This window comes from Oncorhynchus clarkii, chromosome 19 (genome assembly GCF_045791955.1).
Source record: "Oncorhynchus clarkii lewisi isolate Uvic-CL-2024 chromosome 19, UVic_Ocla_1.0, whole genome shotgun sequence".
In the NCBI taxonomy this organism is placed as follows: domain Eukaryota; kingdom Metazoa; phylum Chordata; class Actinopteri; order Salmoniformes; family Salmonidae; genus Oncorhynchus; species Oncorhynchus clarkii.
This window is the reverse complement of record NC_092165.1, coordinates 62,608,378-62,635,877: the sequence shown is the minus strand read 5'-3', so window position 1 is coordinate 62,635,877 and position 27,500 is coordinate 62,608,378. Positions and strand designations below refer to the sequence as shown.

Genomic DNA, 27,500 nt, shown 5'->3' with positions numbered 1-27,500 from the left:
CTGTAATAAGAGCAGGTGGGCTGCCAGAAAGGGAACCCTGCTGTAATAAGATCATCTATCTAGTATCTATCTTTCCCCTTAGATCTAGTATCTTTCTAGTATCTATCTTTTCCCTTAGATCTAGTATCTATCTTTCCCCTTAGGTCTAGTATCTATCTAGTATCTATCTAGTATCTATCTTTCACCCCTAGGTCTAGTATCTTTCTAGTATCTATCTAGTATCTATCTTTCACCCCTAGGTCTAGTATCTTTCTAGTATCTATCTAGTATCTATCTTTCCCCTTAGGTCTAGTATCTATCTAGTATCCATCTTCCCCCTAGGTCTAGTATCTATCTAGTATCTATCATTCCCCCTAGGTCTAGTATCTATCTAGTATCTATCTTTCCCCCTAGGTCTAGTATTTATCTAGTATCTATCTTTCCCCCTAGGTCTAGTATCTATCTAGTATCTATCTTTCTGTGGCTGTTTATTTTTGTATCCATAATCATCTAACCTATACTCTATCTATCTAACCCATACTCTATCTATCTAACCCATACTCTATCTATCTAACCCATACTCTATCCACCTAACCCATACTCTATCCACCTAACCCATACTCTATCTATCTAACCCATACTCTATCCACCTAACCCATACTCTATCCACCTAACCCATACTCTATCTATCTAACCCATACTCTATCTATCTAACCCATACTCTATCCACCTAACCCATACTCTATCTATCTAACCCATACTCTATCCACCTAACCCATACTCTATCCATCTAACCCATACTCTATCTATCTAACCCATACTCTATCTATCTAACCCATACTCTATCCACCTAACCCATACTCTATCCACCTAACCCATACTCTATCTATCTAACCCATACTCTATCTATCTAACCCATACTCTATCCATCTAACCCATACTCTATCCATCTAACCCATACTCTATCCATCTAACCCATACTCTATCCACCTAACCCATACTCTATCCACCTAACCCATACTCTATCTATCTAACCCATACTCTATCCACCTAACCCATACTCTATCGATCTAACCCATACTATATCCACCTAACCCATACTCTATCCATCTAACCCATACTCTATCCATCTAACCCATACTCTATCTATCTAACCCATACTCTATCCACCTAACCCATACTCTATCTATCTAACCCATACTCTATCTATCTAACCCATACTCTATCCACCTAACCCATACTCTATCCACCTAACCCATACTCTATCTATCTAACCCATACTCTATCTATCTAACCCATACTCTATCTATCTAACCCATACTCTATCTATCTAACCCATACTCTATCCACCTAACCCATACTCTATCCATCTAACCCATATCCTTGTCTCTCTCCTTCTCTCTGCCCCCCTTCCCCCTCCAGCGTCTGGGCTGTGACAACATGCTGGAGTCCCCCCAGCAAGAGGACCCCTGTCTGCAGTGTGGGGGCAACGGACAGTCCTGCTACCCAGTTAGGAGTACCTTCAATATTAACAACCTGCCCAAAGGTAAGGTACAGATTAGGGTTGCAAAATTCTGCTAACTTTCCCAAAATTCCTAGGTTTTCCAGAAATCCCGGTTAGAAAATGCCTAGAATCATAATGGAATAAGAAGCTAATTCGGGAATCCTCCTACCAGGATTTCTGGAAAACCTGGGAATGTTTTGAAAGTTTACTGGACTTTTTCAACCTTAGTACAGATTGTCCCTTTCACCTCACATTTCCATTTATGGTAGTGTTTCCCCATGGTGCAGTTGTGGGCTCTACAAAGTTCATGCTGTGGTATTGGCAGACCAATAGAATGCCTCCACAGGGCTCCAGCGTCTTCTAGCGATAGTTTGTCACAAAGTTTTAGTGTCAACAACTGTGGTAACTCTGGTTGTCCACTGATGTGTTCTGTCCCCCCCCTTTGTGTCCCTTGTCTCCCAGGGTATAACCAGGTGTCCCTTCTCTCCCAGGGTATAACCAGGTGTCCCCCCCCTTTGTGTCCCTTGTCTCCCAGGGTATAACCAGGTGTTCTTCCCCCCCCTTTGTGTCCCTTCTCTCCCAGGGTATAACCAGGTGTTCTGTCCCCGCTTTGTGTCCCTTGTCTCCCAGGGTATAACCAGGTGTTCTGTCCCCCCCCCTTGTGTCCCTTCTCTCCCAGGATATAACCAGCTGTTCTATCTCTCCTGTTCTCCTCCCACCCAGACTATAACCAGCTGTTCTATCTCTCCTGTTCTCCTCCCTCCCAGACTATAACCAGCTGTTCTCTCTCCTGTTCTCCTCCCTCCCAGACTATAACCAGCTGTTCTATCTCTCTTGTTCTCCTCCCTCCCAGACTATAACCAGCTGTTCTATCTCTCCTGTTCTCCTCCCTCCCAGACTATAAACAGCTGTTCTCTCTCCTGTTCTCCTCCCTCCCAGGCTATAACCAGCTGTTCTCTCTCCTGTTCTCCTCCTTCCCAGGCTATAACCAGATGTTTATCATCCCTGTGGGAGCCACCTCCATCCGCATCGGAGAGACTGTTGCTACTCGTAACTACCTGGGTGAGGACTTCATTCCTTGGACAACTGGATGGTTAATGGTTAATGGTTAGGCTAGACAGACGATATAGCTATCAACTGTCCTGTACATTAAATGTAATTAAGATCAGCGAGGCGGCATTTAAGATCAAGAGTTCAATCTTATCATGACAACATGATTATGTAGAGGAGAGCTCTCTTTAATGACTGTGACTGTAACCAAGGCTACTGTGTACGAGGATAATTCTCTTTAATGACTGTGACTGTAACCAAGGCTACTGTGTACGAGGAGAACTCTATTTAATGACTGTGACTGTAACCAAGGCTACTGTGTCCGAGGAGAACTCTATTTAATGACTGTGACTGTAACCAAGGCTACTGTGTACGAGGAAAACTCTCTTTAATGACTGTGACTGTAACCAAGGCTACTGTGTACGAGGAAAACTCTATTTAATGACTGTGACTGTAACCAAGGCTACTGTGTCCGAGGAGAACTCTATTTAATGACTGTGACTGTAACCAAGGCTACTGTGTCCGAGGAGAACTCTATTTAATGACTGTGACTGTAACCAAGGCTACTGTGTACGAGGAAAACTCTCTTTAATGACTGTGACTGTAACCAAGGCTACTGTGTACGAGGAGAACTCTCTTTAATGACTGTGACTGTAACCAAGGCTACTGTGACTGTAACCAAGGCTACTGTGTACGAGGAAAACTCTCTTTAATGACTGTGACTGTAACCAAGGCTACTGTGTACGAGGAGAACTCTCTTTAATGACTGTGACTGTAACCAAGGCTACTGTGACTGTAACCAAGGCTACTGTGTACGAGGATAACTCTATTTAATGACTGTGACTGTAACCAAGGCTACTGTGTACGAGGAGAACTCTCTTTAATGACTGTGACTGTAACCAAGGCTACTGTGTACGAGGAAAACTCTCTTTAATGACTGTGACTGTAACCAAGGCTACTGTGACTGTAACCAAGGCTACTGTGTACGAGGATAACTCTATTTAATGACTGTGACTGTAACCAAGGCTACTGTGTACGAGGAAAACTCTCTTTAATGACTGTGACTGTAACCAAGGCTACTGTGTACGAGGATAACTCTATTTAATGACTGTGACTGTAACCAAGGCTACTGTGTCCGAGGAGAACTCTATTTAATGACTGTGACTGTAACCAAGGCTACTGTGTACGAGGAGAACTCTATTTAATGACTGTGACTGTAACCAAGGCTACTGTGTACGAGGAAAACTCTCTTTAATGACTGTGACTGTAACCAAGGCTACTGTGTACGAGGAAAACTCTATTTAATGACTGTGACTGTAACCAAGGCTACTGTGTCCGAGGAGAACTCTATTTAATGACTGTGACTGTAACCAAGGCTACTGTGTCCGAGGAGAACTCTATTTAATGACTGTGACTGTAACCAAGGCTACTGTGTACGAGGAAAACTCTCTTTAATGACTGTGACTGTAACCAAGGCTACTGTGTACGAGGAGAACTCTCTTTAATGACTGTGACTGTAACCAAGGCTACTGTGACTGTAACCAAGGCTACTGTGTACGAGGAAAACTCTCTTTAATGACTGTGACTGTAACCAAGGCTACTGTGTACGAGGAGAACTCTCTTTAATGACTGTGACTGTAACCAAGGCTACTGTGACTGTAACCAAGGCTACTGTGTACGAGGATAACTCTATTTAATGACTGTGACTGTAACCAAGGCTACTGTGTACGAGGAGAACTCTCTTTAATGACTGTGACTGTAACCAAGGCTACTGTGTACGAGGAAAACTCTCTTTAATGACTGTGACTGTAACCAAGGCTACTGTGACTGTAACCAAGGCTACTGTGTACGAGGATAACTCTATTTAATGACTGTGACTGTAACCAAGGCTACTGTGTACGAGGAAAACTCTCTTTAATGACTGTGACTGTAATCAAGGCTACTGTGTACGAGGATAACTCTATTTAATGACTGTGACTGTAACCAAGGCTACTGTGTCCGAGGATAACTCTATTTAATGACTGTGACTGTAACCAAGGCTACTGTGTACGAGGAGAACTCTCTTTAATGACTGTGACTGTAACCAAGGCTACTGTGTACGAGGAGAACTCTCTTTAATGACTGTGACTGTAACCAAGGCTACTGTGTACGAGGAGAACTCTCTTTAATGACTGTGACTGTAACCAAGGCTACTGTGTACGAGGATAACTCTATTTAATGACTGTGACTGTAACCAAGGCTACTGTGTACGAGGAAAACTCTCTTTAATGACTGTGACTGTAACCAAGGCTACTGTGACTGTAACCAAGGCTACTGTGTACGAGGATAACTCTATTTAATGACTGTGACTGTAACCAAGGCTACTGTGTACGAGGATAACTCTATTTAATGACTGTGACTGTAACCAAGGCTACTGTGTCCGAGGATAACTCTATTTAATGACTGTGACTGTAACCAAGGCTACTGTGTACGAGGAGAACTCTCTTTAATGACTGTGACTGTAACCAAGGCTACTGTGTACGAGGAGAACTCTCTTTAATGACTGTGACTGTAACCAAGGCTACTGTGTACGAGGAGAACTCTCTTTAATGACTGTGACTGTAACCAAGGCTACTGTGTACGAGGAGAACTCTCTTTAATGACTGTGACTGTAACCAAGGCTACTGTGTCCGAGGATAACTCTATTTAATGACTGTGACTGTAACCAAGGCTACTGTGTCCGAGGAGAACTCTATTTAATGACTGTGACTGTAACCAAGGCTACTGTGTACGAGGAGAACCCTATTTAATGACTGTGACTGTAACCAAGGCTACTGTGTACGAGGATAACTCTATTTAATGACTGTGACTGTAACCAAGGCTACTGTGTACGAGGAGAACTCTCTTTAATGACTGTGACTGTAACCAAGGCTACTGTGTACGAGGAGAACTCTCTTTAATGACTGTGACTGTAACCAAGGCTACTGTGTACGAAGAGAACTCTCTTTAATGACTGTGACTGTAACCAAGGCTACTGTGTACGAGGAGAACTCTATTTAATGACTGTGACTGTAACCAAGGCTACTGTGTACGAGGAGAACCCTATTTAATGACACTGACTGTAGCCAAGGCTACTGTGTCCGAGGAGAACTCTATTTAATGACTGTGACTGTAACCAAGGCTACTGTGTACGAGGAGAACCCTATTTAATGACACTGACTGTAACCAAGGCTACTGTGTCTGTAACCAAGGCTACTGTGTCTGTAACCAAGGCTACTGTGACTGTAACCAAGGCTAATGTGTCTGTAACCAAGGCTACTGTGTCTGTAACCAAGGCTACTGTGTCTGTAACCAAGGCTACTGTGTCTGTAACCAAGGCTACTGTGTCTGTAACCAAGGCTACTGTGTCTGTAACCAAGGCTACTGTGTCTGTAACCAAGGCTACTGTGTCTGTAACCAAGGCTACTGTGTCTGTAACCAAGGCTACTGTGTCTGTAACCAAGGCTACTGTGTCTACCATCAGCTGTTAAGAACCTGCGTGGTGAGTACTACCTGAACGGCCACTGGGTGATTGAGTTCTCCAGGGCCACTCCAGTAGCTGGCACCATGCTATACTACCAGAGAGGGGCTGAGGGAGAGATGACTCCTGAGACCATCATCGGCCGCGGACCCACCACCGAGCCGCTGGTTATAGAGGTCAGAGACACCTGGTCCAGCGTCCAAAACGACACCCTGTTCCCTATATAGCGCGCACTATGTACAGAATAGGGTGCCCGATTTAGATTCAGATTCAAAACTTTATTGTCCCGTTCTTGTGGAATGGGAAATGTGTCTTTGGGTTTTACATGCATGTGGCTCACACATAGCAACTAGACAGACACGCACGTACGCACGCACGCACACACAGACACACACACACACACACACACGCACACGGAGCAACTGTAGGCCTACATGATACATCAATAGAGATGAACACATCAGCTGTTATCGACCTGAAACATTTGGGTTTATGTTTCTTAAGTACATTTACATTTTGCAAGTCAAATATAGAAAAATATCTGGTACTACACTCTTAGAAGAAAAGGTTCTGTCCTCATAGGAGAACCCTTTTGAAGAACCCTTTTTTGGTTCCAGGTAGAACCCTTCCCACAGAGGATTCTACATGGAACTCAAAAGGGTTTTCCTATGGAGAAAGTTGAAGAAACCTTTACGAACCCCTTTTTTACAAGTGTGTATAATCCTTGGTAGTAAGGGTGAACTTCTACCACACATACCATTGTTGAAACAGACTCCCAGATATGTAGTCTGTTTGTGCTTGTCTTGCTAACAACGACCATAGGAGTTGGCAAGACAGCTCCAACAGATTTGGGAACAGACTCCCAACTGCACTATATATACAAAAGTATGTGGACACCCCCTTCAAATGAGTGTATTCGGGCTAATTCAGTCACACCCGTTGCTGACACACAGCCATGCAATCTCCATGGACAAACATTGGCAGTAGAATGGCCCTTACTGAAGAACTCAGCGACTTTCAACGTGGCACCGTCATAGGATCGTCACAAGTCAGTATGTCAAATTTCTAGCCCTGCTAGAGCTGCCCTCGGTCAACTATAAGTGGTGTTATTGTGAAGTGGAAACGTCTAGGAGCAACAACGGCTCAGCCGTGAAGTGGTAGGCCACACAAGCTCGCAGAACGGAACCACCGAGGTCTGAAGCACGTAGCGCGTAAAAACCGTGTGTCCTCGGTTGCAACGCTCACTACTGAGTTCCAAACTGCCTCTGGAAGCAACATCAGCACAATAACTGTTTGTTGAGAGCTTCGTGAAATGGATTTCCATGAAGCAGTGGAATCATGTTCTCTGGAGTGATGAATCACGCTTCACCATCTGGCAGTCCGACGGACAAATCTTGGTTTGGCAGATGCCAGGAGAACACTACCTGCCCCAATGCAAAGTGCCAACTGTAAAGTTGGCACTATGGGGCTGTTTTTCATGGTTCGGGACCCTTAGTTCCAGTGAAGGGAAATCTTAACGCTACAGCATACAATGACATTGTAGACGATTCTGTGCTTCCAACTTTGTGGCAACAGTTTGGGGAAGGCCCTTTCCTGTTCCAACATGACAATGCCTTGGTGCACAAAGCGAGATCCATACAGAAATGGTTTGTCAAAATCGGTGTGGAAGAACTTGACTGGCCTCCACAGAGCCCTGACCTCAACCCCATCGAACACCTTTGGGATGAATTGGAACGCTGACTGCGAGTCAGGCCTAAATCGCCCAACATCAGCGCCTGACCTCACTAATGCTCTTGTGGCTGAATGGAAGCAAGTCCCCCACAGCAATGTTCCAACATCTAGTGGAAAGCCTTCCCAGAAGAGTGGAGGCTGTTATAGCAGCAATGTTCCAACATCTAGTGGAAAGCCTTCCCAGAAGAGTGGAGGCTGTTATAACAGCAATGTTCCAACATCTAGTGGAAAGCCTTCCCAGAAGAGTGTAGGCTGTTATAGCAGCAATGTTCCAACATCTAGTGGAAAGCCTTCCCAGAAGAGTGGAGGCTGTTATAGCAGCAAAGGGGGGACCAACTCCATATTAATTCCCTCGATTATGGAAAGAGGTGTATGATGACCAGGTGTCCACATACTTTTGGTCATGTAGTGTATTTTCAGATGCCGACCCTATTTGCAAAATGATTTTGATACAGATCCCCAGATGATCGAACCTTTCCTTCTGCCCCCCCCCCCCCCCCCCAGTTGATCAGCCAGGAACATAACCAGGGAGTAGAGTACGAGTACTACCTCCCTAACGGTCACTCCAGAGAGGGTCACTACTGGAGCTTCGGCTCTTGGTCTGCCTGCAGCAGAGAGTGTGGCTCAGGTACGTGTCCCTCCTTACTCTGATCTGTCACTGGGGTCTTTTTGGTTTTTACGGCATGTTCTTCCTCACTTTGACTTGTCCATACTCATCCCTTGTTCTAGTTATTGTTCTTCTTGTTGTTCTTGTTGTTCTTGTTGTTCTTGTTCTTCTTGTTCTTGTTCTTCTTCTTGTTCTTGTTCTTCTTGTTCTTGTTCTTGTTCTTTTTATTTTTATTGTTCTTGTTCTTCTTGTTGTTCTTGTTCTTCTTGTTCTTCTTGTTCTTCTAGTTCTTGTTCTTTTTATTTTTCTTGTTGTTCTTCTTGTTCTTCTTGTTCTTCTTGTTGTTCTTGTTCTTCTTGTTCTTCTTGTTGTTCTTGTTCTTGTTCTTCTTGTTGTTCTTCTTGTTCTTCTTGTTCTTGTTCTTCTTGTTCTTCTTGTTGTTCTTGTTCTTCTTGTTCTTCTTGTTGTTCTTCTAGTTCTTGTTCTTTTTATTTTTCTTGTTCTTCTTGTTCTTCTTGTTCTTCTTGTTGTTCTTGTTCTTCTTGTTCTTCTTGTTGTTCTTCTTGTTCTTCTTGTTCTTCTTGTTCTTTTTATTTTTCTTGTTCTTCTTGTTCTTCTTGTTCTTCTTGTTGTTCTTGTTCTTCTTGTTCTTCTTGTTGTTCTTGTTCTTGTTCTTCTTGTTGTTCTTGTTGTTCTTCTTGTTCTTCTTGTTCTTTTTATTTTTCTTGTTCTTCTTGTTGTGTTTCTTGTTGTTCTTCTTGTTCTTCTTGTTCTTCTTGTTGTGTTTCTTCTTGTTCTTCTTGTTCTTGTTCTTCTTGTTCTTTTTATTTTGTTCTTCTTGTTCTTCTTCTTTCACTCAACAATAGTTAATGCTGTTTGTTTTTGACCAAAGTATCCTTGGACACAGTCAACCTTTTTCCATCCCTGCTGGACTGATTCCTCATCCTGCTCCCTCCACCAGGGTACCAGTCTCGTCTGGTGTTCTGTGCCATCGATAACGAGGCCTACCCAGACTACCTGTGCTCCGCCTTGCCACGCCCCCTCACCAACCGCACCTGCAACACTCAGCAGTGTCCTCAGACTCAGAGGTGAGTCAGCCACTTCTTACAAGGCTCTACATTTCACAATAACTCCTTTTGGGAAATGAACAAAACGCTGTTCAAGGAAGTGATGTGAGTTTACAGTCATGCACGTCAAAGTAAGTCTGATAGCAACGTTGATTGTATTTTTTTAGACAGAAGTCAGTCAGTCGCCTTTTGCGTCCTAGCTCAGAGATGAATGCCCTGATTTCCACGTCCAGTATGGTGGAATGTGCTGTACTTTGAGACAGACCCCACTTACTGTATGCTAAACGGACTGAACCTATCAAGGCCGCTGTGATGAAGAAGACTGTGTAAGTATGGGTAGAGAAGCTGACATGGTGTAGCACAGTGATACCTTATTATGACTGATTGTGTTAAGACTGATTCACGAAGCGTCTCAGAGTCAGTGTTGCCTTTTAGATCATAATGAATGAGATGATATGGACAGATCCTAGATCAGTGCTTCTTTTTTGAAGCGCTTAATGGATATGGGCCCAGATCTTTCACAAAGTTCACTACCTGACTCCCTCCTCCTTCTACCTGACTCCCTCCTCCTACCTGACTCCATCATCCTACCTGACTCCCTCCTTCTACCTGACTCCCTGCTCCCTCCTCCTACCTGACTCCTTTCCTCCTACCTGACTCCCTCCTCCTACCTGACTCCCTCCTTCTACCTGACTCCCTCCTCCTACCTGACTCCATCCTTCTACCTGACTGCATCCTCCTACCTGACTCCATCCTCCTACCTGACTCCCTCCTCCGACCTGACTCCATCCTTCTACCTGACTCCATCCTCCTACCTGACTCCATCCTCCTACCTGACTCCCTCCTCCGACCTGACTCCATCCTCCTACCTGACTCCCTCCTCCGACCTGACTCCACCCTCCTACCTGACTCCCTCCTTCTACCTGATTCCATCCTCCTACCTGATTCCATCCTCCTACCTGACTCCATCCTTCTACCTGATTCCATCCTCCTACCTGACTCCCTCCTTCTACCTGACTCCATCCTCCTACCTGATTCCATCCTCCTACCTGACTCCATCCTCCTACCTGATTCCATCCTCCTACCTGACTCCATCCTCCTACCTGACTACATCCTCCTACCTGATTCCATCCTCCTACCTGATTCCATCCTCCTACCTGATTCCATCTTCCTACCTGACTCCATCCTCCTACCTGATTCCATCCTCCTACCTGACTCCATCCTCCTACCTGATTCCATCCTCCTACCTGATTCCATCCTCCTACCTGACTCCATCCTCCTACCTGACTCCATCCTCCTACCTGACTCCATCCTCCTACCTGATTCCATCCTCCTACCTGACTCCTTTCCTCCTACCTGATTCCATCCTCCTACCTGATTCCATCCTTCTACCTGACTCCATCCTTCTACCTGATTCCATCCTCCTACCTGATTCCATCCTCCTACCTGACTCCATCCTCCTACCTGACTCCACCCTCCTACCTGACTCCATCCTTCTACCTGATTCCATCCTCCTACCTGATTCCATCCTCCTACCTGACTCCATCCTCCTACCTGATTCCATCCTCCTACCTGACTCCATCCTCCTACCTGATTCCATCCTCCTACCTGACTCCATCCTCCTACCTGATTCCATCCTCCTACCTGATTCCATCCTCCCACCTGACTCCATCCTTCTACCTGATTCCATCCTCCTACCTGACTCCCTCCTTCTACCTGACTCCATCCTCCTACCTGATTCCATCCTCCTACCTGATTCCATCCTCCTACCTGACTACACCCTCCTACCTGACTCCCTCCTTCTACCTGATTCCATCCTCCTACCTGACTCCATCCTCCTACCTGACTCCATCCTTCTACCTGATTCCATCCTCCTACCTGACTCCCTCCTTCTACCTGACTCCATCCTCCTACCTGATTCCATCCTCCTACCTGATTCCATCCTCCTACCTGACTCCACCCTCCTACCTGACTCCTTCCTTCTACCTGATTCCATCCTCTGTCCGAAAACCTGGGGAATTTGGGAAAGTTTCTGGAATTTGCAATTATGTTGAGAATGGATGTAGTCTATCATTAGGAGAACAGTCCAGTGTAATCTTGTTAGTCTTGGTAACCTGTATTCAGTAGGTTTGTGTGTCCATACAGGAGCTGTCTGGCTGGGCCATAGAGATAGAAAGGGGGCCCATCCTTGTATCTGTGCCACAATGGCTTCAGTGACAGCATAGGCAGCGCCGAGCCCTCTTTCTCACTCTATGGTCTGGCTCCTCTCTCTGGTCTCCTCTCTCTCTGGTCTCCTCTCTCTCTGGTCTCCTCTCTCTCTGGTCTCCTCTCTCTGATCTCCTCTCTCCAGTCTCCTCTCTCCTCTCTCTCTGGCTCCCCTCTCTGGTCTCCTCTCTCTCTGGTCTCCTCTCTCTGATCTCCTCTCTCCAGTCTCCTCTCTCTCTGGCTCCCCTCTCTGGTCTCCTCTCTCTCTGGTCTCCTCTCTCTGATCTCCTCTCTCCAGTCTCCTCTCTCTCCTCTCTCTGGACTCCTCTCTCTCTGGTCTCCTATCTCTCTGGTCTCCCCTCTCTCTGGTCTCCTCTCTATGGTATCCTTACTCCTCTCTCTCTGTTTTCCTCTCTCTCTGGTCTCCTCTCTATGGTCTCCTCTCTCTGATCACCTCTCTCCTCTCTCTGGTTTCCTCTCCTCTCTGGTCTCCTCTCTCTGATCTCCTATCTCCTCTCTCTGGTCTCCTCTCTCTGGTCTCCTCTTGTCTGGTCTCCTCTAGCTTCTATCCCATGTCCTCTCTCAGGTCTCCTCTCTCCTCTCTCTCTGGTCTCCTCTCTCCTCTCTCCTCTCTCTCTCTGGTCTCACTGTTGTGGGTAATGTTGTTGTTGTCCCTGTTCATAAAGGATGGCATACCTGTATCAGCCACATGTGTGGACGCCCTCTGAAAGCCCCAGAACATATGTGTACAGGTAACACAGGGCCTACGGTGGCCCGCTGCTCCAAAAAGCTCTAGTTTAACATTTGACCTCAAACACAGGGGGGTTGTATACCAGAGATCAAGCACGCATCCAAAATTACACCCTATTCCCTATATAGTGCACTACTTTAGACCAGAGCCCAATATAGTGCCCTACTTTAGACTAGAGCCCTATATAGTGCACTACTTTAGACCAGAGCCCTATATAGTGCATTTATTTAGACCAGAGCCCTATGTAGTGCACTACTTTAGACCAGAACCCTATATAGTGCACTACTATTGACCAGAGCCCTATGTAGTGCACTACTTCAGACCAGAGCCCTATATAGTGCACTACTTTAGACCAGAGCCCTATAGAGTGCACTACTTTACACCAGAGCCCTATATAGTGCACTACTTTTGACCAGAGGCCTATATAGTGCACTACTTTAGACCAGAGCCCTATATAGTGCACTACTTTTGACCAGAGGCCTATATAGTGCACTACTTTAGACCAGAGCCCTATATAGTGCACTACTTTAGACCAGGGCCCTATGGGCTCTTGTGCACTATCTAGGGAATAGGGTGCCGTTTGAAACCAAAACAGTTTATTTTAAGTTAAAAGTTAAGTCTCTACACATCTAACACACATTTAGAGTATGGCACAACTCCCTGGGATGTGTTTGAGTTCAGTGTGAGTCTGTGTTCAGTGTTTAGTGTTGACGCCTGTTCTTCCATGTCGGGACCCAGAACAAAGGCAAGGGGCAACCATCCAGCTCAGAGATCCAAACTCTCTCTCTCTCTCTCTCTCTCTCTCTCTCTCTCTCTCTCTCTCTCTCTCTCTCTCTCTGTGTCTCTCTATCTCTCTGTTTCTCTCTCTCTCTATATCTGTCTCTGTCTCTCTCTCTCTCTCTCTCTCTCTCTCTCTCTCTCTCTCTCTCTCTCTCTCTCTCTCTCTCTCTCTCTCTCTCTCTCTGTGTCTCTCTATCTCTCTGTTTCTCTCTCTCTCTATATCTGTCTCTGTCTCTCTCTCTCTCTCTCTCTCTCTCTGTCTCTCTCTCTCTCTCTCTCTCTCTCTCTCTCTCTCTCTCTCTCTCTCTCTCTCTCTCTCTCTCTCTCTCTCTCTCTCTCTCTCTCTCTCTCTCTCTCTCTCTCTCTCTCCTCCCTTCTTCTATCCAGGGCTGCGTTCAGTACGTTTTTACATTCTGGAACGTTCAAGTGAACTGAACTCACCTCGGCTCTCCTCCCTTCCCTCGTCTCCTCTTACTTTTCATTCCTTCTATCCAGCTCTCCTCACTCACTCCTCTTCTCACCTCCTCCCTGCTTCCTCCCTTATTCTCCCCCTCCCACCTCCTCCCTGCTTCCTCCCTTTTCCTCCTCCTCCCTGCTTCCTCCCTTATCCTCCTCCCACCTCCTCCCTGCTTCCTCCCTTATCCTCCTCCTCCCACCTCCTCCCTGCTTCCTCCCTTATCCTTCTCCCACCTCCTCCCTGCTTCCTCCCTTATCCTCCTCTTCTCACCTTCTCCCTGCTTCCTCCCTTATCCTCCTCTTCTCACCTTCTCCCTGCTTCCTCCCTTATCCTCCTCCTCCCACCTTCTCCCTGCTTCCTCCCTTATCCTCCTCTTCTCACCTTCTCCCTGCTTCCTCCCTTATCCTCCTCCTCCCTGCTTCCTCCCTTATCCTCCTCCTCCCACCTTCTCCCTGCTTCCTCCCTTATCCTCCTCCTCCCACCTCCTCCCTGCTTCCTCCCTTATCGTCCTCCTCCCACCTCCTCCCTGCTTCCTCCCTTATCCTCCTCCTCCCACCTCCTCCCTGCTTCCTCCCTTATCCTCCTCCCACCTCCTCCCGGCTTCCTCCCTTATCCTCCTCTTCTCACCTTCTCCCTGATTCCTCCCTTATCCTCCTCTTCTCACCTTCTCCCTGCTTCCTCCCTTATCCTCCTCCTCCCACCTTCTCCCTGCTTCCTCCCTTATCCTCCTCTTCTCACCTTCTCCCTGCTTCCTCCCTTATCCTCCTCCTCCCTGCTTCCTCCCTTATCCTCCTCCTCCCACCTTCCCCCTGCTTCCTCCCTTATCCTCCTTTTCTCACCTTCTCCCTGCTTCCTCCCTTATCCTCCTCCTCCCACCTTCTCCCTGCATCCTCCCTTATCCTCCTCCTCCCACCTCCTCCCTGCTTCCTCCCTTATCGTCCTCCTCCCACCTCCTCCCTGCTTCCTCCCTTATCCTCCTCCTCCCTTCTCCTCCCTGCTTCCTCCCTTATCCTCCTCCCACCTCCTCCCCGCTTCCTCCCTTATCCTCCTCTTCTCACCTTCTCCCTGCTCCCTCCCTTATCCTCCTCCTCCCACCTTCTCCCTGCTTCCTCCCTTATCCTCCTCTTCTCACCTTCTCCCTGCTTCCTCCCTTATCCTCCTCCTCCCACCTTCTCCCTGCTTCCTCCCTTATCCTCCTCCTACCTGCTTCCTCCCTTATCCTCCTCCTCTCACCTTCTCCCTGCTTCCTCCCTTATCCCCCTCCTCCCTGCTTCCTCCCTTATCCTCCTCCTCCCACCTTCTCCCTACTTCCTCCCTTATCCTCCTCCTCCCACCTTCTCCCTGTATCAGAGGTCCCTTCCATGAACTACGCCACCTAACCCTTAACCCCTGACCACTGATCCCTAAGCTGGGTTGCTGTCTGTCTGTTAACATAGTTTAATGTTTGTGTCCCAAAACTCTTAGCATGTGCACTACATAGAATGTAGAGATTGGCAATGCATAACACGTAGTGTGCTAGTGTGGGACATAGTTGTAGTGTTGTTATGTTACATCATTAAGACACTGGTGTTGTTCTGTTACATCATTAAGACACTGGTGTTGTTACATCATTAAGACACTGGTGTTGTTATGTTACATCATTAAGACACTGGTGTTGTTCTGTTACATCATTAAGACACTGGTGTTGTTCTGTTACATCATTAAGACACTGGTTCTGTTACATCATTAAGACACTGGTGTTGTTATGTTACATCATTAAGACACTGGTGTTGTTCTGTTACATCATTAAGACACTGGTTCTGTTACATCATTAAGACACTGGTTCTGTTACATCATTAAGACACTGGTGTTGTTCTGTTAGATCATTAAGACACTGGTGTTGTTCTGTTACATCATTAAGACACTGGTGTTGTTACATCATTAAGACACTGGTGTTGTTACATCATTAAGACACTGGTGTTGTTACATCATTAAGACACTGGTTCTGTTACATCATTAAGACACTGGTGTTGTTCTGTTACATCATTAAGACACTGGTGTTGTTCTGTTACATCATTAAGACACTGGTGTTGTTCTGTTACATCATTAAGACACTGGTGTTGTTCTGTTACATCATTAAGACACTGGTTCTGTTACATCATTAAGACACTGGTGTTGTTCTGTTACATCATTAAGACACTGGTGATGTTCTGTTACATCATTAAGACACTGGTGTTGTTCTGTTACATCATTAAGACACTGGTTCTGTTACATCATTAAGACACTGGTGTTGTTCTGTTACATCATTAAGACACTGGTGTTGTTCTGTTACATCATTAAGACACTGGTGTTGTTACATCATTAAGACACTGGTGTTGTTCTGTTACATCATTAAGACACTGGTGTTGTTCTGTTACATCATTAAGACACTGGTGTTGTTCTGTTACATCATTAAGACACTGGTGTTGTTCTGTTACATCATTAAGACACTGGTGTTGTTCTGTTACATCATTAAGACACTGGTGTTGTTCTGTTACATCATTAAGACACTGGTGTTGTTCTGTTACATCATTAAGACACTGGTTCTGTTACATCATTAAGACACTGGTGTTGTTCTGTTACATCATTAAGACACTGGTGTTGTTCTGTTACATCATTAAGACACTTGTTATGTTACATCTGTTACATGAAATTATGCTTGAGGCATTGGAATGCATAGTTGGAACATGTCGACCATGTCTTTAGTGTACAACATGAAGTTTCCACCTCCACGTCAATGAGAGAGAAGCGGCAGCAGAGCAGTGGGAACACTGAGCAGCAAGCTACGTAGACAGTAGAGTGGGCAGCAGCTACGTAGACAGTAGAGTGGGCAGAAGCTACATAGACAGTAAATTGAGCAGCAGCTACCTAGACAGTAGAGTGGGCAGCAGCTACCTAGACAGTAGAGTGGGCAGCAGCTACCTAGACAGTGGAGTGGGCAGCAGCTACCTAGACAGTGGCGTGGGCAGCAGCTACCTAGACAGTAGAGTGGGCAGCAGCTACCTGGAGAGTAGAGTGGGCAGCAGCTACGTAGACAGTAGAGTGGGCAGCAGCTACCTAGACAGTGGAGTGGGCAGCAGCTACCTAGACAGTAGAGTGGGCAGCAGCTACGTAGACAGTAGAGTGGGCAGCAGCTACCTAGACAGTGGAGTGGGCAGCAGCTACATAGACAGTAGAGTGGGCAGCAGCTACCTAGACAGTGGAGTGGGCAGCAGCTACCTAGACAGTAGAGTGGGCAGCAGCTACGTAGACAGTAGAGTGGGCAGCAGCTACGTAGACAGTAGAGTGGGCAGCAGCTACCTAGACAGTAGAGTGGGCAGCAGCTACGTAGACAGTAGAGTGGGCAGCAGCTACGTAGACAGTAGAGTGGGCAGCAGCTACCTAGACAGTAGAGTGGGCAGCAGCTACCTAGACAGTGGAGTGGGCAGCAGCTACATAGACAGTAGAGTGGGCAGCAGCTACCTAGACAGTGGAGTGGGCAGCAGCTACCTAGACAGTAGAGTGGGCAGCAGCTACGTAGACAGTAGAGTGGGCAGCAGCTACGTAGACAGTAGAGTGGGCAGCAGCTACCTAGACAGTAGAGTGGGCAGCAGCTACCTAGACAGTGGAGTGGGCAGCAGCTACCTAGACAGCCACTCTGAATCACACGCAGACACTCTGAATCACATGCAGCCACTCTGAATCACATGCAGCGACTCTGAATCACATGCAGCCACTCTGAATCAATAGCAGCGACTCTGAATCACATGCAGCCACTCTGAATCACATGCAGCCACTCTGAATCACATGCAGCCACTCTGAATCAATAGCAGCGACTCTGAATCACATGCAGCCACTCTGAATCACATGCAGCCACTCTGAATCACACGCAGCCTCTCTGAATCAATAGCAGCGACTCTGAATCACATGCAGCCACTCTGAATCAATAGCAGCGACTCTGAATCACATGCAGCCACTCTGAATCACATGCAGCGACTCTGAATCACATGCAGCCACTCTGAATCAATAGCAGCGACTCTGAATCACATGCAGCCACTCTGAATCACATGCAGCCACTCTGAATCACACGCAGCCTCTCTGAATCACATGCAGCCACTCTGAATCACATGCAGCCACTCTGAATCAGTTATTGACTCCCGTCTCTCTGCTCCCCGTCTCAGCTGGTCGACAGGTGAATGGAACGTGTGCTCTGTATCGTGTGGCGGCGGCTCCCAGGTGCGCAGTGTGCAGTGTGTCTCCCATGATGCATCAGGGCCCCGTGTGGTGGAGGACGCTGTCTGTGCGGCCTACGCCCTCACCCCGCCCACCCTGCAGACCTGCAACATGCAGCGTTGTGTCTCCTGGAGGGCCTCTGTCTGGAGCGCGGTAGGTACTGCGGTCAGAAGAGGGGTAGACCTGAGCGTGGTAGGTACTGCAGTCAGGAGAGGGGTAGACCTGAGCGTGGTAGGTACTGCAGTCAGAAGAGGGAGAGGGGTAGACCTGAGCGTGGTAGGTACTGCAGTCAGGAGAGGGAGAGGGGTAGACCTGAGCGTGGTAGGTACTGCAGTCAGGAGAGGGGTAGACCTGAGCGTGGTAGGTACTGCGGTCGGAAGAGGGAGAGGGGCAGACCTGAGCGTGGTAGGTACTGCAGTCAGAAGAGGGAGAGGGGTAGACCTGAGCGTGGTAGGTACTGCAGTCAGGAGAGGGGCAGACCTGAGCGTGGTAGGTACTGCGGTCAGAAGAGGGAGAGGGGTAGACCTGAGTGTGGTAGGTACTGCAGTCAGGAGAGGGAGAGGGGTAGACCTGAGCGTGGTAGGTACTGCAGTCAGGAGAGGGGTAGACCTGAGCGTGGTAGGTACTGCGGTCGGAAGAGGGAGAGGGGCAGACCTGAGCGTGGTAGGTACTGCAGTCAGAAGAGGGAGAGGGGTAGACCTGAGCGTGGTAGGTACTGCAGTCAGGAGTGGGAGAGGGGTAGACCTGAGCGTGGTAAGTACTGCGGTCGGAAGAGGGAGAGGGGCAGACCTGAGCGTGGTAGGTACTGCAGTCAGGAGTGGGAGAGGGGTAGACCTGAGCGTGGTAGGTACTGCGGTCAGGAGAGGGAGAGGGGTAGACCTGAGCGTGGTAGGTACTGCAGTCAGGAGAGGGAGAGGGGTAGACCTGAGCGTGGTAGGTACTGCAGTCAGGAGAGGGAGAGGGGTAGACCTGAGCGTGGTAGGTACTGCAGTCAGGAGAGGGAGAGGGGTAGACCTGAGCGTGGTAGGTACTGCGGTCAGAAGAGGGAGAGGGGTAGACCTGAGCGCGGTAGGTACTGCGGTCAGAAGAGGGAGAGGGGTAGACCTGAGCGTGGTAGGTACTGCAGTCAGGAGAGGGGTAGACCTGAGCGTGGTAGGTACTGCGGTCGGAAGAGGGAGAGGGGCAGACCTGAGCGTGGTAGGTACTGCAGTCAGGAGAGGGGTAGACCTGAGCGTGGTAGGTACTGCAGTCAGAAGAGGGAGAGGGGTAGACCTGAGCGTGGTAGGTACTGCAGTCAGGAGAGGGAGAGGGGTAGACCTGAGCGTGGTAGGTACTGCAGTCAGGAGAGGGGTAGACCTGAGCGTGGTAGGTACTGCGGTCGGAAGAGGGAGAGGGGCAGACCTGAGCGTGGTAGGTACTGCAGTCAGAAGAGGGAGAGGGGTAGACCTGAGCGTGGTAGGTACTGCAGTCAGGAGAGGGGCAGACCTGAGCGTGGTAGGTACTGCGGTCAGAAGAGGGAGAGGGGTAGACCTGAGTGTGGTAGGTACTGCAGTCAGGAGAGGGAGAGGGGTAGACCTGAGCGTGGTAGGTACTGCAGTCAGGAGAGGGGTAGACCTGAGCGTGGTAGGTACTGCGGTCGGAAGAGGGAGAGGGGCAGACCTGAGCGTGGTAGGTACTGCAGTCAGAAGAGGGAGAGGGGTAGACCTGAGCGTGGTAGGTACTGCAGTCAGGAGAGGGAGAGGGGTAGACCTGAGCGTGGTAAGTACTGCGGTCGGAAGAGGGAGAGGGGCAGACCTGAGCGTGGTAGGTACTGCAGTCAGAAGAGGGAGAGGGGTAGACCTGAGCGTGGTAGGTACTGCAGTCAGGAGTGGGAGAGGGGTAGACCTGAGCGTGGTAGGTACTGCGGTCAGGAGAGGGAGAGGGGTAGACCTGAGCGTGGTAGGTACTGCAGTCAGGAGAGGGAGAGGGGTAGACCTGAGCGTGGTAGGTACTGCAGTCAGGAGAGGGAGAGGGGTAGACCTGAGCGTGGTAGGTACTGCAGTCAGGAGAGGGAGAGGGGTAGACCTGAGCGTGGTAGGTACTGCAGTCAGGAGAGGGAGAGGGGTAGACCTGAGCGTGATAGGTACTGCAGTCAGGAGTGGGAGAGGGGTAGACCTGAGCGCGGTAGGTACTGCGGTCAGAAGAGGGAGAGGGGTAGACCTGAGCGTGGTAGGTACTGCAGTCAGGAGAGGGGTAGACCTGAGCGTGGTAGGTACTGCGGTCGGAAGAGGGAGAGGGGCAGACCTGAGCGTGGTAGGTACTGCAGTCAGAAGAGGGAGAGGGGTAGACCTGAGCGTGGTAGGTACTGCAGTCAGGAGTGGGAGAGGGGTAGACCTGAGCGTGGTAAGTACTGCGGTCGGAAGAGGGAGAGGGGCAGACCTGAGCGTGGTAGGTACTGCAGTCAGAAGAGGGAGAGGGGTAGACCTGAGCGTGGTAGGTACTGCAGTCAGGAGTGGGAGAGGGGTAGACCTGAGCTTGGTAGGTACTGCAGTCAGGAGAGGGGTAGACCTGAGCGTGGTAGGTACTGCAGTCATGCGAGGGAGAGGGGTAGACCTGAGCGTGGTAGGTACTGCAGTCAGGAGAGGGAGAGGGATAGACCTGAGCGTGGTAGGTACTGCAGTCAGGAGAGGGAGAGGGGTAGACCTGAGCGTGGTAGGTACTGCGGTCTGAAGAGGGAGAGGGGTAGACCTGAGCGTGGTAGGTACTGCAGTCAGGAGAGGGAGAGGGATAGACCTGAGCGTGGTAGGTACTGCAGTCAGGAGAGGGAGAGGGGTAGACCTGAGCGTGGTAGGTACTGCGGTCGGAAGAGGGAGAGGGGTAGACCTGAGGGTGGTAGGTACTGCAGTCAGGAGAGGGGTAGACCTGAGCGTGGTAGGTACTGCAGTCAGAAGAGGGGTAGACCTGAGGATGGTAGGTACTGCAGTCAGGAGAGGGGTAGACCTGAGCGTGGTAGGTACTGTGGTCGGAAGAGGGAGAGGGGTAGACCTGAGCGTGGTAGGTACTGCAGTCAGGAGAGGGAGAGGGGTAGACCTGAGGGTGGTAGGTACTGCAGTCAGGAGTGGGAGAGGGGTAGACCTGAGGGTGGTAGGTACTGCGGTCGGAAGAGGGAGAGGGGTAGACCTGAGGAACTCTCCTTCCCCTTGGCCCTAATCCAGTGTGTTGGGGATCCCAAAGGGTGCACGGTGGAGTTTGTTTCCATAACACGACACAGCTGATTAGAAGAATCACAGCTTGGTGATGAGGTGATTATTTGAGTCAGCTGTGTCGTGGTAAGGCATAAAAAATATAAAACCAAACGTGCACCCTTCAGGGTCCCCAGGACCGAGTTTGGGAAACGTTTCCCCAACCGTTTCATGTTCTATAGAGAGTGGAAACTCCACCACGACCCTCCAATGTCTCACGTCAGACGGCATCACTCCGACACAACCCTCGACCCCCCTAACCACCACGTGGAATTTAGATTTTCGCTGATCAGCATAACACTTGTTCCTAATTCTGAAAATCACTCCGCTCTCGGGCAGCTATGACGGCACTGGTTACTACGGAAAATCATGCTCGATCAGCGCATGCTAACTTGCTCCAGCTAGTAGCCTGGAACAAGGTTATTGGACTGGTCAAACGGTAGCTAGCTAGTTGGACAGCTTGTTGCTGACGTTGTAAAGGGCCAAAGTTGTGGGACTGTTCTCAGAAATCAGCACGTATCTTGTCTTGTCTTGACTCTTTGACGGTTGGCAACTGTGCCTCGCTACTTTGGAACATTTGGCCGATAACGTGAGATAATGCACTGCTTCATATCTACTGTTCAGATCTAGAAACAGGAAGAGGGTCTAGTTTTATTATTGGTCTAGTGATCAATCCCACTGTATGTTGTGTTCTCTGCAGTGCTCAGTTTTACTAGCTACATTGCGTTGTGTTCTCTGCAGTGTTCAGTTTTACTAGCTACAATGTATTGTGTTGTCTGCAGTGCTCAGTTTAACTAGCTACATTGTGTTGTGTTCTCTGCAGTGTTCAGTTTTACTAGCTACATTGTGTTGTGTTCTCTGCAGTGTTCAGTTTTACTAGCTACATTGTGTTGTGTTGTCTGCAGTGCTCAGTTTAACTAGCTACATGGTGTTGTGTTCTCTGCAGTGTTCAGTGACATGTGGGACAGGGGATCAGTCCAGAGAGGTGATGTGTGTCGGAGCAGCATCAGTCCAGCTAGCAGACACCTCCTGCATCGCCTCACTCCGCCCTGTAGCCGCCCAGCCCTGCTCCATGCCCGCATGCCTACTGGCTGTCAGCTGGCACGTTGGAGACTGGGGACTGGTGAGTGGCACAGACTGACAGACAGACGTTACAAACACATACACACACAGTTAACACACACTCAAGCTCAGACACACAAACTCATTACACACACACACACACACACACACACACACGCATGCACGCACGCACGCACGCACGCACGCCCACACACACACACACACACACACATACACACCCACACACACACACACACACACACATACACACACACACACACACGCACGCAAGCACGCACGCACGCACACACACACACACACGCTTATGCAATTAACACATAGACACACACACACACACACACACACACACACACACTAATGCAATTAACACTCTCCTCCTCTCCTCTCCTATTCTCAACCTCTCCTCTCCTCTCCTCTCCTCTCCTCTCTATCTCTATCTCTCCTCCTCCGCCTCTCCTCCTCCTCTCCTCTCCTCTCCTCTCCACCTCATCTCCTCTCCTCCTCTCCTCCTCCTCTCTCCTCCTCCTCTCCTCTCCTCTCCACCTCATCTCCTCCTCCTCTCCTCCTTTCCACCTCTCCACCTCTCCTCCTCCTCTCCTCTCCTCCTCTCCTCCTCCTCTCCACCTCTCCTCCTCTCCACCTCTCCACCTCTCCTCCTCCTCTCCTCTCCTCCTCCTCTTCCTCTCATCTCCTCTCCTCCTCTCTCCTCCTCCTCTCCACCTCTCCTCTTCTCCTCCACCTCTCCTCCTCTCTCCTCCTCCTCTCCACCTCTCCTCCTCCTCTCCTCTCCTCCCCACCTCATCTCCTCTTCTCCTCCTCTCCTCCTCTCCTCCTCTCCACCTCTCCACCTCTCCTCTCCTCTCCTCCTCTCTCCTCCTCCTCTCCTCCTCTCCTCTCCTCTCCACCTCATCTCCTCTCCTCCTCCTCTCTCCTCCTCCTCTCCTCCTCTCCTCCTCTCCTCCTCTCCACCTCTCCACCTCTCCTCTCCTCTCCACCTCTCCTCCTCCTCTCCTCCTCCTCTCCACCTCTCCTTCTCTCCACCTCTCCTCCTCTCCACCTCTCCAACTCTCCTCCTCCTCTCCTCTCCTCTCTACCTCATCTCTCCTCCTCCTCTCCACCTCTCTACCTCTCCTCCTCTCCTCCACCTCTCCTCTCCTCTCCTCTCCTCTCCTCTCCTCTCCTCTCCTCTCCTCTCCTCATCTCCTCTCCTCCTCTCCTCCTCTCTCCTCCTCCTCTCTCCTCATCTCCTCTCCTCCTCTCCCCTCTCCTCCTCCTCTCCTCTCTCCTCCTCCTCTCTCCTCATCTCCTCTCCTCCTCTCCTCCTCCTTTCCACCTCATCTCCTCTCCTCCTCTCGTCCCCTCCTCCTCTCTCCTCCTCCTCTCCACCTCTCCTCCTCTCTTGTCTCCAGTGCTCTAAGAGCTGTGAGTCAGGTCTGCGTGAGCGCCAGGTGATGTGTTCTGACAGAGAGAGGAACCTGTACCCAGTGGAACGTTGTAACTCCGTCCCCAAACCCCTCACAGTGGAGACCTGCAACACACAGCCCTGCTACAGCCCACAGGGTGAGACATGGTGTGTGTGTGTGTGTGTGTGTGTGTGTGTGTGTGTGTGTGTGTGTGTGTGTGTGTGTGTGTGCTGATTGTCGATTGTCGTCGAAATAGACATGAATCTCAACCATATAATCTACAGAATACATCTGTAATTCTGCGTCTCTTCCTTATTGTCCAGGGGTCCCCAGTGTATATGTATGTATATAATCTGAACTATAGATATGAGTGTTTGTCTCTTCTTCTTGTTGTTGTCCAGGGGTCCCCAGTATGCAGGATCCCAGAGGACAAGACAACACACAGCACGGCGTCCCAGATCACGCTACAGGTTTGTTCCTAACTCCATCTATCTGTCCAAGTGAACTTGAGTGTCCTTGACTTTCATACAGGTGCACAGTATATACAAAAGTATGTGGACACCCATTCAAATGAGTGGATTCTGCTATTTCAGCCAAACCCGTTGCAGACTGGTGTGTAAAATCGAGAACATGTTATCTCCAAAGACAAATATTTGCAGTAGAATGACCTTACTGAAGAGCTCAGTGACTTTCGAATGAAGGCACCGTCAAAGGATGCCTCCTTTCCAACAAGTCAGTTCGTAAAATTGCTTCCCTGCTAGAGCTCTGCTTCACCAGCCACCCCTGCTTCACCAGCCACCCCTGCTTCACCAGCCTCCCCTGCTTCACCAGCCACCCCTGCTTTACCAGCCACCCCTGCTAGAGCTGCCCCGGTCAACTGTAAGTGCTGTTATTGTGAAGTGTAAACTTCTAGGAGCAACAACGGCACAGCCGTGAAGTGGTAGGCCACACACGCTCACAGAACGGGACCGCCGAGTGCTGAAACACTTAGGGTGTAGAAATCGCCTGTCCTCGGTTGTAACACTCACTACTGAGTTCCAAACTGCCTCTGGAAGCAACGTCAGTCCAATAACTGTTCGTCAGGAGCTTTATGAAATGGGTTTCCATGGCCGAGCACCTGCACACAAGCCTAAGATCACCATGAGCAATGCCAAACATCGGCTGGAGTGGTGTAAAGCTCGCCGCCATTGGACTCTGGAGCAGTGGAAACACGTTCTCTGGAGTGATGAATCACACTTCACCATCTGGCAGTCTGATGGACAAAATCTGGGTTTGGCGGATGCCAGGAGAACGCTACCTGCCCCAATTCATAGTGCCAACTGTAAAGTTTGGTGGAGGAGAAATAATTGTCTGGGGCTGTTTTTCATGGTTCGGGCTAGGCCCTTTAGGTCTAGTGAAGGGAAATCTTAACGCTACAGCATACAATGACATTCTAGATGATTCTGTGCTTCCAACTTTCTGGCAACAGCCCCCCCCCCACCCCCCTGTCCCTCTCCTCCAGCCCCCCCTCACCCCCCTGTCCCTCTCCTCCAGTTCCCCCCACCCCCCTGTCCCTCTCCTCCAGCCCCCCCCACCCCCCTGTCCCTCTCCTCCAGCCCCCCCTCACCCCCCTGTCCCTCTCCTCCAGTTCCCCCCACCCCCCTGTCCCTCTCCTCCAGCCCCCCCCACCCCCCTGTCCCTCTCCTCCAGCCCCCCCCACCCCCCTGTCCCTCTCCTCCAGCCCCCCCCACCCCCCTGTCCCTCTCCTCCATCCCCCCCCACCCCCCGTCCCTCTCCTCCATCCCCCCCACCCCCATGTCCCTCTCCTCCAGCCCCCCCCACCCCCCTGTCCCTCTCCTCCAGTTCCCCCCACCCCCCTGTCCCTCTCCTCCAGTTACCCCCACCCCCCTGTCCCTCTCCTCCAGCCCCCCCACCCCCCTGTCCCTCTCCTCCAGCCCCCCCACCCCCCTGTCCCTCTCCTCCAGTTCCCCCCACCCCCCTGTCCCTCTCCTCCAGCCCCCCCACCCCCCTGTCCCTCTCCTCCAGCCCCCCCCACCCCCCTGTCCCTCTCCTCCAGCCCCCCCCCCCACCCCCCTGTCCCTCTCCTCCAGCCCCTCCACCCCCCTGTCCCTCTCCTCCAGCCCCCCCCCCCCGTCCCTCTCCTCCAGCCCCCCCCACCCACCCCCCTGTCCCTCTCCTCCAGCCCCCCCACCCCCCTGTCCCTCTCCTCCAGCCCCCCCCCCCCCACCCCCCTGTCCCTCTCCTCCAGCCCCCCCACCCCCCTGTCCCTCTCCTCCAGCCCCCCCACCCCCCTGTCCCTCTCCTCCAGCCCCCCCCCCCCCCACCCCCCTGTCCCTCTCCTCCAGCCCCCCCACCCCCCTGTCCCTCTCCTCCAGCCCCCCCCACCGATCCCCCCCCCCCCACCCCCCTGTCCCTCTCCTCCAGCCCCCCCATCCTCATTATCCTGTTCTGATTGACATGTTTTCGGGGTCCGTAGGATTGGGCAGTCTGATTAAAATATTTGGAGGCACTGGAGTGTGTGAGTGAGCGCTGGCCTGGACAGTGACTCTGTCTGTCCTGTTCTGCCTGAACTTGTGTGTGTTTGGTCTACCTGGTGGTGGTGCAGATGGGCAGGCTGGGTGGTGTCTACAGTATGTGCTGTGTAGTCTGGGTGGTGTCTACAGTATGTGCTGTGTAGTCTGGGTGGTGTCTACAGTATGTGCTGTGTAGTCTGGGTGGTGTCTACAGTATGTGCTGTGTAGTCTGGGTGGTGTCTACAGTATGTGCTGTGTAGTCTGGGTGGTGTCTACAGTATGTGCTGTGTAGTCTGGGTGGTGTATCTACAGTATGTGCTGTGTAGTCTGGGTGGTGTATCTACAGTGCTGTGTAGTCTGGGTGGTGTGTCTACAGTGCTGTGTAGTCTGGGTGGTGTGTCTACAGTGCTGTGTAGTCTGGGTGGTGTCTACAGTATGTGCTGTGTAGTCTGGGTGGTGTGTCTACAGTGCTGTGTAGTCTGGGTGGTGTGTCTACAGTGTTGTGTAGTCTGGGTGGTGTGTCTACAGTGCTGTGTAGTCTGGGTGGTGTGTCTACAGTGCTGTGTAGTCTGGGTGGTGTGTCTACAGTGCTGTGTAGTCTGGGTGGTGTCTACAGTGCTGTGTAGTCTGGGTGGTGTATCTACAGTGCTGTGTAGTCTGGGTGGTGTGTCTACAGTGCTGTGTAGTCTGGGTGGTGTGTCTACAGTGCTGTGTAGTCTGGGTGGTGTATCTACAGTGCTGTGTAGTCTGGGTGGTGTATCTACAGTGCTGTGTAGTCTGGGTGGTGTACCTACAGTGCTGTGTAGTCTGGGTGGTGTATCTACAGTGCTGTGTAGTCTGGGTGGTGTGTCTACAGTGCTGTGTAGTCTGGGTGGTGTGTCTACAGTGCTGTGTAGTCTGGGTGGTGTATCTACAGTGCTGTGTAGTCTGGGTGGTGTATCTACAGTGCTGTGTAGTCTGGTCTACCCTGTGTTGAGGTACAGAACCTCTCTCTACCCTGTGTTGAGGTACAGAACCTCTCTCTACCCTGTGTTGAGATATAGAACCTTTCTCTCTACCCTCTGTTGAGGTACAGGACCTCTCTCTACCCTGGGTTGAGGTACAGAACCTCTCTCTACCCTGTGTTGAGGTACAGAACCTCTCTCTACCCTGGGTTGAGTTGTGTATGCAGAACCTCTCTCTCTACCCTGTGTTGAGGTACAGGACCAATCTACCCTGGGTTGAGATACATAACCTCTCTCTACCCTGGGTTGAGTTTTGAATGCAGAACCTGTCTCTACCGTTGCCCCCTATGTAATTACTATGCTTGTCTCTCTCAGTCCTCAGACCAGACTCTGCTGACCACCAGACCAACACAGTGTACCATGGTCACAGCTCCGGGCCAGCCCAACACTGTAGCCGGTCCTACTACGGTTGCTGT

The 27,500-nt window shown here is 50.2% G+C and overlaps 1 protein-coding gene across 1 annotated transcript in view; it reads left to right on the top strand.

Annotated features, from left to right (window-relative positions):
• Positions 1-27,500, top strand: part of LOC139374400 (papilin a, proteoglycan-like sulfated glycoprotein) — an 80,994-nt gene that overhangs the window by 24,195 nt on the left and 29,299 nt on the right. Inside the window, exons 7-16 of the mRNA XM_071115449.1 lie at positions 1,402-1,525; positions 2,465-2,545; positions 6,036-6,208; positions 8,268-8,391; positions 9,332-9,458; positions 17,809-18,013; positions 22,028-22,204; positions 23,574-23,724; positions 23,969-24,037; positions 27,400-27,500. The exon at positions 27,400-27,500 is cut by the window's right edge and continues 92 nt beyond it. Coding sequence (XP_070971550.1) covers positions 1,402-1,525; positions 2,465-2,545; positions 6,036-6,208; positions 8,268-8,391; positions 9,332-9,458; positions 17,809-18,013; positions 22,028-22,204; positions 23,574-23,724; positions 23,969-24,037; positions 27,400-27,500 — 1,332 coding nt within the window. The remainder of the gene's footprint in view (positions 1-1,401; positions 1,526-2,464; positions 2,546-6,035; positions 6,209-8,267; positions 8,392-9,331; positions 9,459-17,808; positions 18,014-22,027; positions 22,205-23,573; positions 23,725-23,968; positions 24,038-27,399) is intronic.